General features: G+C 40.3%; 1 protein-coding gene across 3 annotated transcripts in view; it reads right to left on the bottom strand.

The window, feature by feature from the left end:
- The window catches only part of flnbl (filamin B, like), a 149,667-nt gene that overhangs the window by 13,827 nt on the left and 116,525 nt on the right, over positions 1 to 19,315 (bottom strand). For all 3 annotated transcript variants that reach the window (XM_060835639.1, XM_060835638.1, XM_060835640.1), the window contains 9 exons: positions 17,323 to 17,425; positions 15,247 to 15,387; positions 14,423 to 14,551; positions 13,852 to 14,025; positions 11,280 to 11,438; positions 10,572 to 10,775; positions 10,007 to 10,159; positions 3,862 to 3,984; positions 1,010 to 1,276 (listed from right to left, as the gene is read on the bottom strand). In XM_060835639.1, coding sequence (XP_060691622.1) covers positions 1,010 to 1,276; positions 3,862 to 3,984; positions 10,007 to 10,159; positions 10,572 to 10,775; positions 11,280 to 11,438; positions 13,852 to 14,025; positions 14,423 to 14,551; positions 15,247 to 15,387; positions 17,323 to 17,425 — 1,453 coding nt within the window. The remainder of the gene's footprint in view (positions 1 to 1,009; positions 1,277 to 3,861; positions 3,985 to 10,006; positions 10,160 to 10,571; positions 10,776 to 11,279; positions 11,439 to 13,851; positions 14,026 to 14,422; positions 14,552 to 15,246; positions 15,388 to 17,322; positions 17,426 to 19,315) is intronic.

Genomic DNA, 19,315 nt, shown 5'->3' with positions numbered 1-19,315 from the left:
TACATTTGTGGCTTGGAGCGCTAAATTCTCAGCTAGATGGGGGACGGTCAGGGCTCAGCTTAAGTTGCTTCATCTGATAGAATTGATGCTTCTTTCCCTGCTCCAAGCCAGTTTAAAAAAGGGTATTCATGTCAGAATATCAGAACTTGATACGCACATTTTCTGCAGGCTTTTACCATTCATGCAGGTGAGCTGTGCACTGAGGGCAAGTACATACATTTACTGTTCAGTGAGGATTCCTGAAGGGCTCATGCCCGAAACATCGATTCTCCTGCTCCTTGGATGCTGCTTGACCTGCTGCGCCTTTCCAGCAACACTTTCAGCTCATTTACTTTCAAATGTTTACCTATAGCATGACAGCAGCTGTGGACAGTGAACAGTAGATGTAACAGTAGGCCATTGAGTTGGTTTCTCCAATTGGAGATACTCCATTCCATTTTTCCTATAACCCTCCACCCCCTTACTGATTTTAAAGGGAAACTGACTACCTCCATCTTGAATATACTTATTGACCCAGACATAACAGCTATGACAAGAAAGAATCACAGTAGAAGAAATTCCTCATCTGCTTTAGAAGGGCAATTGCTTGATGGTTCAGTCTAATCCAGGACATGGAGAAACCACCTTTTTTCACTCACCCGGTCAAACTAAAGAATCTTCGAGTAAAAAGTGAGGTCTGCAGATGCTGGAGATCAGAGCTGAAAATGTGTTGCTGGTTAAAGCACAGCAGGTTACGCAGCATCCAAGGAACAGGAAATTCGACGTTTCGGGCCAGAGCCCTTCATTAGGAAAGAATCTTGTCTGCTTCAAGGTTGCTTCTCATTCTTTTAACTTCAGTGAGCATAGACCCAAAGTACTACTTAAAGCTAAACCCTCGACATCTGATATCATCCTAGGTGAACCTTTTCTGAACTGCCTCCAATGCCAGTATCTTTCAGAGGAAAAGGGACCAAAACTTGTCAGGTGTTGAGTAAAAATCGAGACATGCAATAGCTAAATTAGTACTTACCTGGTACTCCAACTTCTCCTTGCTCAAGACCAGGACCACCAGCTCGCACTTTAACAGCTCCACCTTCACCAAGTGGCCCAACTGTGAATTGGAATGGACTGCCTGGTACATGTTTATTCTGATACTTTACACTGACTGTGTGCACACCCATTTCACGAGGTACAAATCTGACACAGTAAGTATGGTTATCACTTTCAGTGATCTCCGCTCTATCCAACTGTCCAGAGGGGTTGGTCACTTCAGCAGACATGTCACTGACTGAGATTTCTGTGGAGGAACAGCTCAAGTTAGGTGGACCTGAGATTTTTTGTATTAGATGCACTACAATAATGGAAACCAGATGAAAAACAATGTAGCTTAGGAACCATGTGTACTGGAGACTAAGAAACAAAATTGGTGTATGCAGAGTTTCAGATTTGCATTTAATTATCTTAACCAAATTTATTTTGATACTAGTAGAAACCTTGACAGGAAAAGGGCTTCTCCACTATTCCTTATGGCAGTTCCAAAAGCAGAATTTGGGTTCCAAATTACAAGTTCTTAACCAGATTTCCAGATGAGACCAGTTATTTTTATAACTAACAGCTATTGGTCAGAGTGAAGAGAGCTTTGATCAAAGCTTAGTAGTTTTTGCTACCAGTTTTGAAGTATGAACAGATCATGAAAAGAAACCTTTAAGTGCAAAAATAGGATACTTAATTTAACAGCTTCAAAATTTAAACTGACACTACAGATGCCATATAATCCCCAACAGAAAACAATTAGTAGACTATATTTAGAGGACATTATAGAATCATTTACTGCAACTGAGTTGCAGTTTTCAGGGATATAAATTGCTATCCACTGTGGATAAACTTGCAGATATCCATGGAGATACTCCAATTCTATTACTAGACTTTGTGCCATCTCCTTTGGCCATATTAAAATCCCTCCCCTCTCCAGCAAGCTTGTATTGGACTTCAAGTGGTACAATAGCTTTTGGAAAAGCTCTCCTCAGCTCTTCCACATGAATCCATTCAGAATTGGTCAGTGGGGCATGCAACTACCTCATGACCATGACTTTGAAAGTGCCAAGTAACCTCAATTCATCATAATTTGAAAAAGCTATTTCTCCAACTCTTGAGTTCATCTAAAGAGAAATAGCTACTGTAACGTAACATGGTAATGCAATGCTAAGAGTGGCAGAACTCAGCAACTTTAGCATTGGGGGGGGGGGGGCGGTGGGAAAGGACATCCAGTCTGTACTTTCATGCTTCAGCTATAGGTGAGCAAAACATGTAACAGTGACCCAGATAATTTAGTGCAAGGATAGTTCTAAGCATTTCACAAAAGATATTAACCTGCGCAAGGAAGGTAATTCTTACTCATGCAATACCGTTGGCAAAACAAACATGCTGGCTAATTTAAGAGAAGCACATTCTGCCGACCTCAGAGTCCACATGCCCAGTGCTGAAACACACCATTCAGCCTTAATGGCCTTGCACTGAACAACTGGTATTCCTCCTGGCCGAAAAGAGGCCAAATAGGGATGGGGTAGGTCGATTTTGAACACGAGTCCTTTGACTTTTCAAACGATTCTGGCAAACCTCCATTCATTCTGCCCACAAGTTCAACTTGGCTGAAAAATCTGAGTGTGCACAAGAGAGGTGTTCCCAAGCCACTGTTAGTTGGAACCAAGTCACTGAGTGGAATAGGAAAGAGAAGGAAAAGATAGAAAAAACAGTTGTATTTGAAGAAAGGAGAGCTAGGCATCTGCATTTCAGGTTTCTACATTACAATGCGTTAAAGTTTACTAGAAAGCATCTTGATGCTACACATTAAATATTATACCCATAATCCATTTTTTAAAAAAGTTATTTAACTTAGTCCCAGCACCATGCCATTTAGAAAGTTATTTACACTGCCCACATGCAATACTATGAAACAGGGGGGTGTTGAGGTTGCGCATTTTGCACATGTTTCAAAACATCAAGGCAGTGCCACATGAATGCCATGATCAATGTTACATTATTCATGACAAAAGAGATGGCCAAGACCTTACAAAACCAAGAGCATCAGCAACTATTTTCAGAAATTTTGTTGCTTCCATTTCTCCCACCCAATTTTAAGAGAATGGCAGAACACCATTATGTTTTAGTAATGACTAACACCCAAGTTTTTCTAAACTTAAGCCATTACCTGGAAATTGAGAGCACAGATAAGTTAACAATTGTACTAAATTGTTACAGCTCAAACTACGCAGAAAGCTTTCAAATTTGACTGGATTTAGTGATAATGACAAAGTATTCTATTTGTTGGAATTAGAATGCACTTGCTGAAATGGTTAAGTTACATAAAATATTTGTAATAATGCCAAATCTTTTAGAAAAACTGAAATGACAAATAGTTTTCCAAGGAGTGAGTGGAAAGGAAAAAAGTCTGGACAGTATTCAGAATCAGAAAAGAATGTTACCACTGCACATTCTTCTAAACTGTAAACATGAGCTAATTCTTCACATTTATGGCCTTTAAAGATTTCAATGAAATGCATTCAGAAATAAATGCAACTTCTGTTTAACTCTTAGCTATAGGCTGGATTGAGTTATTGGAGGAGTGTGGGAGGGTTAGAATACCACTCTGACTTTCAACAAGTTCTTTTGTGGAAGGATTCAACTGCACAAATGGGGATGACTTTGTACCAGCATCATTGTAAAATGTTGACAAATTAAAAATGCCATAAAATCATGTACAATTCCAAGGATTCTTCATTTGACATTTTTCAAGTGCTGAGCTGAATCCAATGATGCAATTCACTGCAGTCCAAATATTGGAGAACAGTTTCCGATAAAACGGATTTCCATTTCAAACCTTACCAGGAATCTTCAAGTTCAGATCACAGATGCTTCCAACTGTTGCCTCTGATGCAGCCTGCCTTCTACGAGTGATGCTCTCTCTCATTCTGCCTTCACCAGTTACCTTCACTGTAAATGGACTCCCTGCAAAAAAATTTCAGAATTTGAAAAAAGTCCTCTTAAATAGTGGATTCCAATGACTCCAGTTATGCACGCAAGTTTTGTAAATTGCAATGTGAAAAACTGAAAAAAAATATAGTAGTATGTGTACAGTGCAAGATAAGCAATAATCTATGGTGGAGGTGGAGGTAAAGTTGCAGAAAATCCCAGACAGGTACAGGAATTTTCTCCATTGAGAAAATGAGCAGCCTAAGAACCAAGAATGGAAATTGGTGTACACTTTGGTTCAAAGTTAAACATTGATGGGATTTTGGGGACTCTGCAAGATGGCTGAGATTCTTTAGAACTGCCATAGACAACTCTGCCTTGTCTGGTAGGCATATTGGTGGTGTTTTTTTGCCATCCATGGCCAACTTTGTGGGGCAGAATTATTAGTTTAAAACCTTACAGAACATTTATCAACGTTTGAGTGTGGGAGGGATGCCAAAGGGAAGGGGAGCAAGCAAGCAGCAGCAGGGAGGACACACTCCTCCAGCACCAGCACACCAGAGACCACAGCACTGGCTGCCTCTCCTGAGAACTGCCTGAAGAATATGGTTAATGTTAATCCTCTTTTCCCCCAAATAATATTTTTGGAGGAGAACTTTGAATGTCTTGTTCCTATTTCTTTTATAGCTGGATTTTGTAATGGGAAATGGTGGAGGTTTTGTCTTCTCCTGGTTTGCTCTTTTGCTTTTAGTCACAAATCAGGCAATATGAAACTGGGGATGGGAGAAGTGCTCATCTGGACTGTCTTTTGTTGATCCAAGGATCACCTTGTTTTTCCTTGCTCAAGGCTGGGACACAGGCCTGGCTTGGTAGTAATTGTTAGTAGTTATGGTAGTTTTTTTATTCATAATTCTTTGACGGAGTCTTTATTTGTGCTCAGTTCTTTGTAAGCAGGGTACTCCCTCCCAGGGGGTTCAAAGGTCTCTGAAAAGGCAATAAGGCTAAGCGTCTTATTAAATGGTGCACCTGGATCAAAGGAAGTCATTTGCCTATTAAAAAAGAAAAAAGTGCTTTCTAGTCTAGAGGGAAAGGGTTGATATTGCTTTGTTGCATGAAACCCACCTTTATGATGAGAAACACTTGAAGCTACAACAGGGGGGTTGTGACCAGGTATTCTTTTCATCCTTTACTGCTTAAAAAGTAGGGGAGTGGCAGTACTTACCCAGAAAAATCTTCCATTCATATTAAAGTGAAAGATCAGCAAGGACAGTTGAAGATATTTAAAGCTCTGGTACCTGGAGGAGTAAAGCATTTTAAGTGTCTGACCTCAGGCACATGCCCTCAGATTTTTGATTAGTGCTTTCTCTAAAAGCAGAGTGCCCTTGCAACATGGCACATGGGGAGGGGGGGGGGGGGGGAGAAGAGAGAAGATTTCAATTGTCTTTTGGATCAGAGTGGACAGGATGCCTAGCAGGCCCACAACTAATTCTTTGGGCAGGCCAAGCAGGTGGCTGACTTCTACAAAGGAGTTGGCACTGGTGGACATTTGAAGATGCCCCCACCTTAGAACATAGAATACAGCACAGAACAGGCCCTTTGGCCTACGATGTTGTGCCAAATATTTGTCCTAGCTTAAGCACCTATCCATACACCTATCCAATTGCTGCTTAAAAAGGTCAATGATTCTGCCACTCCCACAGACAGCGCATTCCATGCTCCCATCACTCGGTGAAGAACCTACCCCTGACATCCCCCCCATACCTTCCACCCTTCACCTTATAAATTTATGTCTCCTTGTAACACTTGTTTCTATTCCCCTGATCATCTTCTAAAGCTCTATAAAGTCACCCCTCATTCTTCGCCATTCCAACAAGAAAGGCCTAGCACTCAACCGATCCTTGTACAACCTATTCTCCATTCCAGGCAACAGCCTGGTAAATCTCTTCACCCTCTCCAAAGCATCCACATCTTTGCTAAAGCGAGGTGACTAGAACTGCACACAGTACTCCAAATGTGGCCTTACCAAGGTCCTGTACAGCTGCAACATCTCACGACTCGATTCAATCCCTCTGCTAATAAAAACACTAATACACCATAGGCCTTCTTACAAGCTCTATCCACCCAAGTGGCAACTTTCAAAGAGCTATGAAAAAAGACCCCAAGATCCCTCTGCTGCTCCACCTTACTAAGAACCCTACCGTTAACCCTGTATTCCACATTCTTATTTGTCCTTCCAAAATGGATAACCTCACACTTGACAGGGTTGAATTCCACTCCTCAGCCCAGCTCTGCATCCTAACTAAGTCCCTCTGCAGCTGACAACAGCCCTCCTCACTATCCACAACTCCACCAATCTTCGTATCATCTGCAAATTTACTGACCCACCCTTTCAAGGCATTAATAAAAGTTACTGGCAAGGTTTTCACTTTTTTCAAACCCACACAAGTGTGGCATTAGGATTGATCTGTCTGGCTCACTCAGCTCTTTTGGATTCAATTGTGTTGTAAAATTGGGAATCTATCTATCCGAGGACAAGGGGTATGGTTAGGTTTGCAGCACTGGTACTTGGAATCCTTGAGGAGAGAAGGGCCCAAAATTTGAAAGTCAAAGTATTCCACAGAAATTCTTTTACTATAACTCTGGTATGGTTAGTAGCCAGTCTACACTACGGGAGACCATTAAGGCTAGCTGGAAACAGAAGGAGGAAAAGCAGCATCTACTTGAGATGCAGTTGAAAGCTGCCGAGGCAGTACATTTTGCACCACCTTCGGTGACTAAGCTACAGCGGATCACAGCCCTTCAGGCTGCCTTGAGTTTAATACTTAAACTGCAAAGAAAACTTGATTTTACTAGACAAAGGCTGTTCAAGTACGAGATAGTCAGATATATTAAATACTTCCCTGGCCTAGGGAAAAAAAAAGCACGCTCCCAATCCATTACTGCAATCTGAGGTAGCGCTGGGGTCCTTAAATTAGGATGCCAAAAGGATGGAGGCTTTTCAGAGTTTTTAAAATGAGTTGTATCGGTCTGAAGGTTGAGGACAGAAGGGCTAAAAACGGAGGCCTTGAAGAACCTGGACCTTGCAGGGGTAACCTTGAACAGGCCGTTCTCCGTTGACAGTTCAAGAAATACAGGTGGCAGCTAGGCAACTTCAGAGTGGGAAAGCACCTGGCCCTGATGGTCTCCAGGAGGAGTTGAAAGGGATCGTCAGGGCAGATATTGGAAATGTACAAATCACTCCTATATGTATGAATGCTTACCATCATCTTTGAGATAAGTGAATATTTCCTTAATTAGGAAGTGGAAGGTTTGAGGATTGTGCCTCATACAGGCCCACCTCTATTAAATTCAGATTTCAAGATTCTAAGATCTTGATTGGAAAAGGTGCTGCCCCATATTGTTAGAGGATCAGACAGGCTTTATAATAAAAACGGCCATAGGTCCTCTAATAATATTAGAAGGTTGCTGAATTATGGTCCAAGTTTGTCAGTAACAATCGATTCAGAGGTTTGTGATTTCTTTTGATGCAAAGAAAGTATTTGACTAGATGAAATAGCTATATGTATTAGAACAGTTTGGGTTGGGTGGGGTCTTTGGTAGGTGGGTGGACATTACATTGCCACCCTCTGGCCACCAATGGGTGGAAGTCTGGGAATTTTAGAACTGGTAAGGATAGTTGGCAAGACTGTCCCCTCTCACCGTTGTTTACATTGGTGATTGGCCTCTGCCAGCAGCTCTTATCAGAACAGCCACAACTGCTTTGAAGTGGGATTGAGGGTACACAAGATTATACTGTATACTCCATACCCCATTTGATACAATGCATCAATAGCCCCAAATGAATTTCAGGATATAGGATTCACTTTACAAAATTGGAGGCTGCGCTTTTGGGGAACTTAAAGTTGAAGGTGGCCCCAAGTTCCCTTCAAAGTGGTCACAGGCAGGGTTCTGATACCAGGCATTTTTATTACTCCCCTGTTGGATCAGTTATTTCAGACAAACTTCGCTCACTTGCTGGACAATATTAGGCAGGATCTCCAGAGATGGAGGCTCTTCCAATTTCATGGTTGGGCTCAATCTTAAAATGAATGTTCTTCCTCATTTGCTTTATCCATGCATATGCTCTCTATGTTTCCCAGGTCAATGCTGCAGAAACTTATGGGATGGTTGGATTCCTTTGACTTGACATTGTGGGTGGTCCCTCAAACTTAAATTGCAGCTGTGGGGGGGGGGGGTTGATTTCCCAAACATCAAAAAGGTATCAATCGAGTTCCCTGCTGTCCTTTGTCTGCGATTGGGTAGATAACAATCTGGGCTCAATATGGCTAGATATTGAGGCCTCCCAAACAAAGTGCCCTCTTATTAACCTGTTCATGGATAAGACGACAGTTATGGACCACTGCCAGAATCCCATTCTCTTAGTATTGTCAAGGCATGGAGGGAGATGTGTCAGAGTGAGGGTTGTTTATCCAAGACTTCACTTATGCCCATAGTTGGTATGCCAGAGTTCAAACTATGGGCAGAGGGGAGTTTCCAGTTTGGGAGACTTGTTTGAGGGGGAGGTTAAGTCTTTTGCACACTGAGCCGCAAATACAGGTTGCCCAGCAGAGACCCTCCTTTTTTCCCCCAGGTTGGGGGATTTCATCCAGAAGACAACTATGCCTCTCCCCAGGCCCTATAGGGAGATTGTTGCTACACTCCACAAGCGCCCTTTTGGTTAATGCCCTTTATCTTCTGCTGGGTGACAGGCCCTGGCAGGATATTAACTCGTTATGCGAGGTCTGGGAGCAAGAGCTAGGAGTGGAGATCTCTTGAAACATGGGAGAGTGCGCAAAAGATCTCAATTGGTAATAAGACATGAGCTACGCAGTAAAAAGTCCTGCACAGGGTTCATCTGGCACCAGACTGGTGAAGGGTTTTAAAAAAAGGGGCACTTCCAATGTGCTCCAAAATGTAAAAGTGGGTACTCTTACCTATTGCTTCTGGACATGCCACAGGCTCAGTGTTTGTTGGAGCCATGTGGCAGGGGAGATAGGGAGTGTTGAGGACTGAAGTTAAAAGTAGACCCAGCATCTCTCCTCGAAGGTCTACTAAATTTGTGTTTAGATGGGCATAGGAACATTTAATGTTCTTGCATACTGTGCACGGAATTCTGATGAACTGGGTGTTGGAGAACCTGCTGGGCTTGTGCTCAATTATTGCCACATACCCTTGTATCTCGTGGGAGCCCTAGCAGAATATGTTGGATATAGATCTGTCTGCTATCGTAAGAGCAGGACACCAATTTGTTGATTGAAAAATACAATGCTTAAGTTAAAAATTGCTTATAAATACAAAAATATTGAAGGCATTTTAATATCCACCTTCAAAAAAGGGTGGAATTTGAAAGCAGTCAATAAAAGCAGAGGGCTTGTGACCCAGCATGTAATGTCTCTACCTCTGGGTATAAGTCCCACCTATTCAGGATGTGGAATAATACGACTGTCTACATACAGGTTTTTGATCCATCCTTAAAATCAGCTCCACTGCTTCAATTCCAGCATATTGCTGGAAAAGAGTTTAATTTGCCTTTTGAGAAATTGCAGAAAAAGTGGCAGTAAATCAAAGTAGAGCTAGCACAATAGGTGACCATTTTAAATGGCCAGTCACCCTTGCACTCATTTCAAAGAAGAAAAAAAAGAGTAAATGTCATGTTGAGAACAGACTAGAAATGAGAAAACAGCAAGGGTGGAGCTGAGAAATAGTACCGGTCAAGAATTTGACCAGGAAGTACAAATCACTGTTACAGTAAACCTATTTAACAGAGTCAATACTCGAAACAGTTTAGTAAATGTCAATATATCTGAAATCTACTTAAGTGCCTAGGGAGATCTGAATACCCAAGAACTGGTGTAACTTGACAACTTTGCACAAAATAAGCCAAATCAACATGAATTATTTTATATAAAAAAGGTGTACTAAAATTGACAAGTTACAGCATTATGTTTTAAAAAACAAAAATCCGCAATCATGAGACTAATTGTAGACCAAAAAAAGTAACTTTTCTCACTGGTCATACCTGGCACATGCTCATCTGCAAACTTGATGTAGACAATGTAAGTGCCTGGTTCAGTTGGACAGTAGAAAACTTTGCAGGTGCCTTCCTCTGTTTCTTCTGTATTAATGTCCACTTTACTTGGGCCTTCAATAGATAGTGCAAGGCCACCATAACCTGAAACAAGGTAAGGGCTGCATTTAAAAAAGGCAAGAAATGTTGAGAACATCATTTAAAATATGCTGTTGTCAGTGGAATTTGAGATATTCTGGTAGGGAGGACGAAGTCTAACCAATTCTATTAGTTTATAGAAACATTTAGCTATTAAAAAAAGTGTTGCAGCATTTAGTGCAGCTTGAATTTTTCTATTCAGCAGAAAAATTTAGATTGTGATTTGCATTTCATGATAGATAAAAGGCCACTTGAGAGAAGAGTGTTGGGAATTTACGGAAACGGGAATCAGACACCAACTCAAGGGGGAAGAACAGACTATTTCAATGGCCTGTTTCTTTATAGCAAGATTCCATGCTTCTGCAGCAAAGCCCGAAACATTCAGGGCCTTCTGAAAGTATGTGCCAGTTTATCTCACCTGCATCTCTTGTATCCACAATGAAGTCAGACATTTCAAATGTTCGCCCTGCCTTCAAACCTGGTCCAGAAACCTTCACTCTGCTGGCATCACCAATCTCAGACTGGCCAACCATAATGGTAATTGGGCTATTTGCCACATGTTTACCATTTTTCTTTATGCTGACGAGATGTTCACCGACTTCCCGTGGGATAAAGGAGATACCTATTGGTGAAAGGAATAAAAGATGGCCAACTCAATGTAGTAATACAAAAAAAAACTATCCTGGTCACTGGGGCAGGGGAGGAAGAATGGACAATCTCATTGCAGTCTGTCTGGCAATAGCAGGTTCAATACCAACTATTCTGTCATAGCAAATTTCCTTGATAAGTCTCAACCAGTTTAATTTTGTCCTTTAAAAAAAGGCCTGTTAACAGTTCCTTCTTTGGTTCACAGCTAGCGTGTCTTCACATCAAGGGGAGGAAAGGCTCCAGGTTACTAGAATAGGCTGCTTTACAATATGTTATACATATTTACTATTTGACAGCAGAGCTATAACTATGCCAAGTGGAAAAATGGGCTATTACTCTGCATGCTGTGGAGCATACTAAAGTTGGATAGAAGGAATTGAAAAAGGTTTTCCAGTTGCTAAGATGCACCAACTGTAGTTATTTTAGTTTGAAGTCCAAGTATTCTTAAAGTGGCTCATTCTCTTGGAGAATAACTTACCAATGTGGTTATTTGGTAGCCTCTTCAATAGGCATGGTTCATCCTGGCCCGATGGAGATTTAATGCTTGCAGATAGCAAACTAAGGTCACTTTCATGGATGTCCAGTGAGATGTCAGCAGCTGAACCAACCTTAACTTGTGACCTTCGCCGACTGTCATCTAAAAACAACCAGGTGCTTGTGGTCAGTTATTTTTCTGATGCCATTCCACAGGGAAAGCAAGCTCAAAAACCAATGTTTAAAAGTTAAGAAAGCTCCTAAAAAAGGTAGCTTTTAAAATCAAACTAGCAAGTTGATGTTCACTAAAAAGAAACTTCAGGTCCAATGACAGTTTTGACAATACTCAAGCGGGTCCTAAAAACCCAGTCACACCTTCACTTACAATTCTGGGTCAGTTCAAAGATTTCTTATTGATTGGCAAGGATGAGGGGTGGGGGTTGATGGGAGAAGAATCTTCATACACTCAGCAAAATGTGCAGACTCCCAGAGAGTTGATGTCAGTGTAAAGGTGGAGGGGCAAGTCCTGATTTGTAATAAAAATGGAAGTCCATAAGTCTCATCTATTCCAATAGATGGCCAGCATGAAAAGGCATTTCACAGTTTCAGCACACCTTCAGAATGCAAGGACCACTTGCCATTTTTTGATTCCAATGCAATATTTACTTGAAAAATTCAAATGTCACTTGAGTTTTGTTTTCAACATTTGTAGAATTAAACTGAGCTAAATTAAAATTTCTACACTTACATTATTGCTGAGACCTTTCAATGGAACTACCATTACAATTATGATTATTACACTTAAGTCTTGCTTTGTCAATGCAGAATCTTTTAAATAAAAGCATAAAATGACTTTCCAAGTCCCAAACCAGAAATGAGCATCATCTGAGTGGATGCACAGGACAAGTGGCAGCACAAAAGGACAGATACAAATTGAAATAGGTAACTAGTCAATAAAATCATTCCTCACATGGTCAATTTCACAATTGGTAAAACAGGAAATTAGACTCTACATTTGGCAGCTTAAAAATTCAGAACAATCAGCTGATGGGTAGATGGCAGAATTAAGTGTCACTCAATATTGCTAGATCAGTGATTTTAAATTATTGGATAAATAAGATTCCTTTCTTTTACCACCTCCAACATGGTGGCCATGCTGCCAAGTTACATGACAAGTGCCCCAACTTGTGATGTAATGAGTTTGCCATCCAATCCTTCACCCAGCTGAAGGAGATCCATGCAGAGCAAGTTCAATGCAGGACAAAAAGGATGGAATCAGACGTGGGAGGTACAAATGATGCCAATTGGTACAAGATAAATGGAGCAAGGAAAGAGGCAAGTTGCAACAGTCATCTTTGGGAACAGGGAACAGAAGGGGAAACTGAAAAATTTTAAAGTGGCTAAAAGTAGAGATCAAATTCACATGTTAGTGAGACAAAAAAAAAAGGTGAGGCAGCAGCTATGTGGTTCTTTCAGCCTGCTTCACCAATGATTGTGGCTCAGCCAACTCAGCACCTCATTCCTACTTTTAAACCAGAAGTTAGATATAATATTTTAGCCTCGAGATAGAACTGCACAGGCTCACCACTCTGGGGGAAGAGGTTTCCTGTCATTGCAGTCTTAAATAGCCCTCTCCTTATTCGGATTGTGACCTAGTTCTGGGTTTGCCAGGTCATCAGGCATATCTAGAAACTTATGTCTAGTCCTAATAGGAAGTTAGGAGAGCCCCAATTCTTCTAAAGTTGCCACAGTCCTAACTAATTCTGTCATCCTTGGATTCACACTGGTAAATCTCCATTGCCCTCCTTTTAGCTAAAACATCCTTCACAAGGAGATCAAAGCTGCATAGTACTTCAGATGTAGACCCAATGCCCTTTACAATTGAAGCAGGACATTGCTGCTCCTTTAATTCAAATCCCTTCACAATGAAGATCAATCACTTGCCATCACCACTTGCTGCACTAGCAATGGATGCACGAATTAAATAGACCAAGAATTGGAGAGATTTAAAAGTCACTCAAGGGGTCATTAAAAATAGGAGATGATGAGAGTGGGTAGAGACAAGGCGAAAGCAAAACTTAAATTTTCAGCACTGAAGTACAGAGACAAAACATTAGAAACACTGTCTACTTGAAGAACCAGGACCTGTAGCATTACAGACCAGCTGCACAAAAGCAGGATTAGGCTGGGTGACTGCCAGTGGGCTGAATAGCCTCAGTTTAGTGATCTCACTTTTATAACATTCCTACTCTTAAGAAGAAGTGTTTTGATTTACAAAGTGGCAATACAATCTAAGTTATCCTTAATTGCACAATTTAAGTGATTGGGGAAGACACTAAAAAAAAAATTAGTTTTCCAAATAAAATCAATTCCAATTAAACACATTTACCATGTTTTACAGTTCAAAACTCCCATCAATTGGATTTAAGTTCCACGTTACTGTGACTTTGCCCAAAGTGGGAAGGCACACAATTAGCTTTACTACTAGAGTCGCTAAAGCACTTAGATGGACAAACTGGTTAATCAGGAACTGCTTTATCATTTGATATTCATTAAATTCCATTACTGAATGCTACCTGTAACTTTGGCAGTGAAAGGGCTTCCAGGAATGTGTTTCTCATTGTATTTGACAATGATACTGTAATCACCAGTCAAGGTCGGGAGGTAAGAGACTGTGCAGGTTCCATCCTTATTATCTACACAACTGATTTCTGCCTTAGAAGGCCCCTCAATGGCCAAGTCCAAACCTCCTGCATTGGAGACAAAGAACCAGGATTACAACACTTATTTTACATACTTAGGCTGATCTTCTACACCATTCTACTGAAATAAAATCTACCTTGGCACACAAATCCAGAATGCTTAAGAAAGCTGCAGTTAGTGTAAATTCAATACATTTAAAGTACCAGACAGTAAAACACAGGAACAAGTCCAGTGGTATTTACTTATCTCCAAAGTGGCTCTAGTTTGCTGAATGAGTTGACTTAAAACGTAACAGTGATCTCTGTTGCACTTGGTAACAAATTTCTACATTCAATAAAAAAGCTGAATACAGTTTAACAAATAATGCATATTACTAAGACCAAAGACACGGTGGTTTCTAGGCAACTCTTAGTATCACACTAGTGTTATGCATTTAGTATTTACCTTCTCCGGCATCTTCAGTCACAATTGTGAAAGTAGCTGGTTTGTTGACAACACCATAGACAAGGCCTGGGCCATAAGCAGACACATGCCCACTACCTCCATAATTCACAAAGAACTGCAGTGGACTCTCTGAAAGTAAGTGACATAGTGTCAGTGTATTGTCCTTAAATGATATTTTACTTTGCTTATAATAAATTCTCAGCTGAAGCAGCATTTAGGGCTAGCTAAGTGAAATGCCAATTACTCAAACCAACCTACCATGTAGATTGTCCACTCATATCACTGATTTTCCAAAATTGATTTACAATAGTTTGCTGATTTTAAAGGACTATTTTTTGCTTAACATTAAGTATGGTAGTGGAAACAAAGTAGAGGTCTATCATTTCTCAGCTATATTGCAAAATCCTCCTGTATACAGCCTCAATCCTTACTTTGGGAATGACTGGACCATAGACTAGGACAACTCAAATGCTTGCAGACTACTTTAAAGGTGAGCAAATAGACTGGAAAAGGACTACTTGGAAAGATGGTGGAGGCCAATTCAAATGAAGGCTTTCAAAATGGCTTTTAAAAATTTAGAATCATTTAGTGTGCAGGGCTACAAGTGAGTGGACAGGCAATAATTTATGCTTATCTGGAGAGTCCAGTGCAGACAAATGACAGCTGTCATTACTGTAGTTATTCTGAATCCCAAATTCTAGTTTATTTTGGATTCTATCACCTAAATATTTAAAACTTTGATACATTAACAAAAAGGTGTTATGCATTTGAGAACTGAAGACATGAAGCATGTTTCTAGACTTGCTAGAAGCAATTATGAATACCTGGAATGTGACTGCCATTGTATTTGATGTGCATCTCATGTAGTCCAGCTTCAGTTGGAGCATATTTGACAGTCACAGTACCATCCTTGTTATCAATTATTTCTGGCTTAGCAGTTTTGTTTGAAGGCATGTGAACTTCACCTATAAAAAGGTGAACAGAGCTAGTCAGATACAAGGTAAACTTATACCTTGCAGTTAGTTACTAATTAGAGTCAGACATACAAAACAGACCCGTTGATCCAACTTGTTCATGCTAACCAGATATCCTACCCTAATCTAGTTCCATTTGCCAGCACTTGGCCCATATCCCTCTAAAACCTTTCCTATTCATCCAGATGCCTTTTTACATGCTGTAATTGTACCAGCCTCCATCTCCTCTAGCAACTCATTCCATACTTGCCACCTTCTGAGAAAAGTTGCTCCTTAAATCCCAATTTTTCCCCTTGCCCTAAACCTTCTGGACTCCCTCACCCCAGGGAAACAACCTGGGTATTACTGTACCCATGCCCAATATTTTATAAACCTCTATACAGTCACCCTCAGACTGAGGCTCCTGAGAAAGCAGCTGCAGCCATATTCCACTTCAAGCTGAAGGTCAAACCTGCCACATCTTTTAACACCTTTTCTCAAGCCTTTCAAGTTTCACAACGTCCTTCCTTTAAGAGGGAGACCAAAATTGAACACATTATTTCAAAAGTGACCTAACCAATGTCCTCTATAGCCACAATGACCCCTTAATTCTATACACAATGCACTGACCAATAAAAAGCAAGCTTACCAAATACCCTCACTATCCTGTCTACCTGGGACCCTACTTTGAAGGAACAGGGAGCTGCACTCCAACGTTTTTGTTCAGCACAACTCCCACAGACATCATTAAAGTGTACAAGTCCTGTTCACATTTGCCTTTCCAAAATGCAGCACCTCATTTATCTAAATGCCACCTGCTACTCTAAAGAGAATGTAAACAAAAATGCCAAAATATTCAATGTAGGAAAGTTATTCACAAAATTTCCAAGTGGCATCACTTGACAATATTTAAATAAAGACAAAAAATCCACTGGTTTTAATCTGTGTAATGCAAAATACAAGGTGAGATTACACAAAAGGAAAAGCAAAACAATCTAAAACAGCTGCTAAAGTGCTAATTCCTTTCATGCTATTTCAAATTTTACTCAGCTGGACAGCAATGAAGCTTTACTGAAAGTTTAAGCTTTATCCTTCCATTCTTGCATTAGGAAGTTTGGATTAGATTCCCTACACAGTGTGGAAACAGATCCTTCGGCCCAACCAGTCCACACTGACCCTCCAAAAGAGTAACCCACCCAGACCCTGTTTCCCTCTGACTAATGTACCTAACACTATGGATAATTTAACATGGCCAATTCACCTGACCTGCACATCTTTGGACTGTGGCCACACAGATCCATACCACTGTTAGCCAGCAGTGCCAACCACTGACATCATGCCACCCCATTTAACTTTCATACCAGCAATGCAGTGGATAGCTTTTATAAAGTATGAGGCCAGTGGAAACTTACAGGTGGATCATTTATATAAATTTCAAATTGATGACTGGTTCCTCTGTATTGAGAGAGTGGACTCAGCTATTTTGAGTGAACAAACATTCTCCTGAAATTCACAAGGACAGTGCATTTTTTTAAGAAAAAAAGCTAGGCGTTTGACAAGGCCAGCATTTGTTACTTGACCCTTTCAGGCCAAAACTGATCTGCTGCAATGTTAAAGGGGCAATATGGAGAAGTTCAAACTGGATTATATTTCCTGGAATTTAGATTCAGTATACTGAAAATCACTCAAGCCAAGCACATTAGGGGAAAGATGGGTAGAGAAACATTGGTTAGAAAGGTGATTCACTCAGGGATTAGTCTCAATGTTACAGTTGCTGTACCTTTCAGGCATGAAATTGAAAATTTGTTTTATAAAGAGGGCAATAGAAATTAACTTGTCAGCAAATAATCACAACATATTTCCAATAGTACAGGGAAGAATCCTTAAATTAAGGCAAATTTCTTAATTGTTTCAATAGCAGAGACCGTACTTAGTGGCAAACTGTACCTGTGATTTCCCCTGTCCTGAGAGCAAACGGAATAACAATATCAAAAGGTTTTAAGCCAACGCCATCTAATCCATCAACTGGTGGGTAGGCTCCATCAAGAACCTTGGGAACAGAGGAAAAACTCATTTCAAAAAAGTGAACTATAAAATCAGTTTGGTGATCAAAAACTGTTTACTGTGCAAGGAGAAAAGAAAATGACACTCTAGAAACTAAACTAGGTCTATCTTGCAGGTTACTGAATTGATAAGCGATTCCAGGAACCAGTGTCACGGATTCACAATGCTAGAACGATCAGCTATGTCAACTGCAAGAGCCAGAAAAAAAAGAGTGGCCTCCCAATGTTAGGGCCCGAGCAGGACGCCATTCACTGCTTTATCGATTCAGCTCCAATGGGATTGTTAGCTGCAACAAGAGGTTTGATTTAACTGAAAATGTTCAATCAGCTATTGCACTTATTTCTATTGACAACGGCAATTAAAGGATAGAGAAGGGAAAAAAAACAGCATTAGCTCTAGATCGTTGAGTTGTGTCTGCAAAGAACAAAGCCATTGAAAGATGTAGAAAGCAAGAGATCAAAGTGCAATCTCAATTAGATAAACAAATTGGCACATTAAAAAGTTCTCATTTAAACAGCACTAAATGATTTATTCAACACCACAAACAATTCAGTTTTAGATTCTCAATGTTCTAGCTAAAGCATTCTTAAATTCTTCTATTGAAAACCACATTTGGATGAATTTAATTTGTATGTGCACAAGAACTTGAACTTAAGTGCACCAATTAAGACATCACAAAGGGAGAGTATTCCACTTTTACTACATTTGAGTGAAGCAGCAGTTAAAGTGGAGAAAACCGTTCAAGTGTACAATCTAAATCAGATTCTGCAACAAAGCAGGTTGTGTAAGCAGAGTGAAGGTCATTGTACAAATCTGATCACTTAAAATGTTTATCTAAATACACCACAGGATCAGGCCTTTCAAGTCTGTGCCAATTCTAATCCTTTAGGTCTGCTACTTTTTGCCAATATCAGTATCCTGGTTTGCCTCTGTTCATGTGTCTATCATAATATGCCTTAAAACATTGCTAACACACCTACTCCCTCCACCAGAAGTGCATTCCATGTACATATACACAAAGATTTTCTATGCACTTCTCCCCTAAAGCAACCCCCCCCCCCCCAAAAACCTGGAACCTGTACCCTACCTCAAATTTTGTAGATCTCTGGTCAGCCTTTCCAGTGACAACTTAATGAAAATTTAGTTAACCCAGGAAGTTTAGAAAGTTTATGAAAAGCTAAATAATCTAATCTATGGACCAGACAAAATATTTGATGAGTTAACAATGTTATTCAAGATTCGGCACAATGGCTCAGTGGTTAGCAGGGGCCTGGTTAGATTCCTGCCTCAGGAGACTGGAGTTTGCACATTCTCCATGTCTCATGGGTTTCCTCCCACAATCCAAAAGATGTGCAGGTCAGGTGATTTGGTCATGCTAAATTGCCCATAGTTCATTAGTCAGGGGAAAAAGGGTCTGGGTGGGTTACTCTCCAGAGGGTCAGTGTGGACTTGGACCAAAATGACCTGTTCCTGTATCGTAAGGAATCTAATCATTTTTCATTTATTGAAAAGGTCATGCTGAAAACGCAGACTGGTAGAAAATTAGGTATATACACAAAATTAATACAATCCCTATAAAAAAGTAATATCCAATCAAAACCTTTAAACCAATGCTTCAAATGAGATGAAGCTGCACTTAGTTTTAAATGGCTGATCAGTTATTCATTTTAGATTTAGATTTAGAGTAGTAGACCAGTATTAGAGCAAGAATTGGCAAAATTCCCCAAAAGCTGACACTTCATTTACAGATCCTTCAAACAGCCCAGTTGGCACCTACTTAGACTAAGTTATGAACTAACACGACACTGCTTCATTTATTTTCCAACATCAAGCCATGCCTGTCATCTTTTTAGGAGAGATAAACAGTGTTGATTTA

This window comes from Hemiscyllium ocellatum, chromosome 14 (assembly GCF_020745735.1).
Source record: "Hemiscyllium ocellatum isolate sHemOce1 chromosome 14, sHemOce1.pat.X.cur, whole genome shotgun sequence".
NCBI lineage: Eukaryota > Metazoa > Chordata > Chondrichthyes > Orectolobiformes > Hemiscylliidae > Hemiscyllium > Hemiscyllium ocellatum.
The sequence above is the reverse complement of the archived record's forward strand: the minus strand, read 5'-3'. Positions and strand labels throughout refer to the sequence as shown.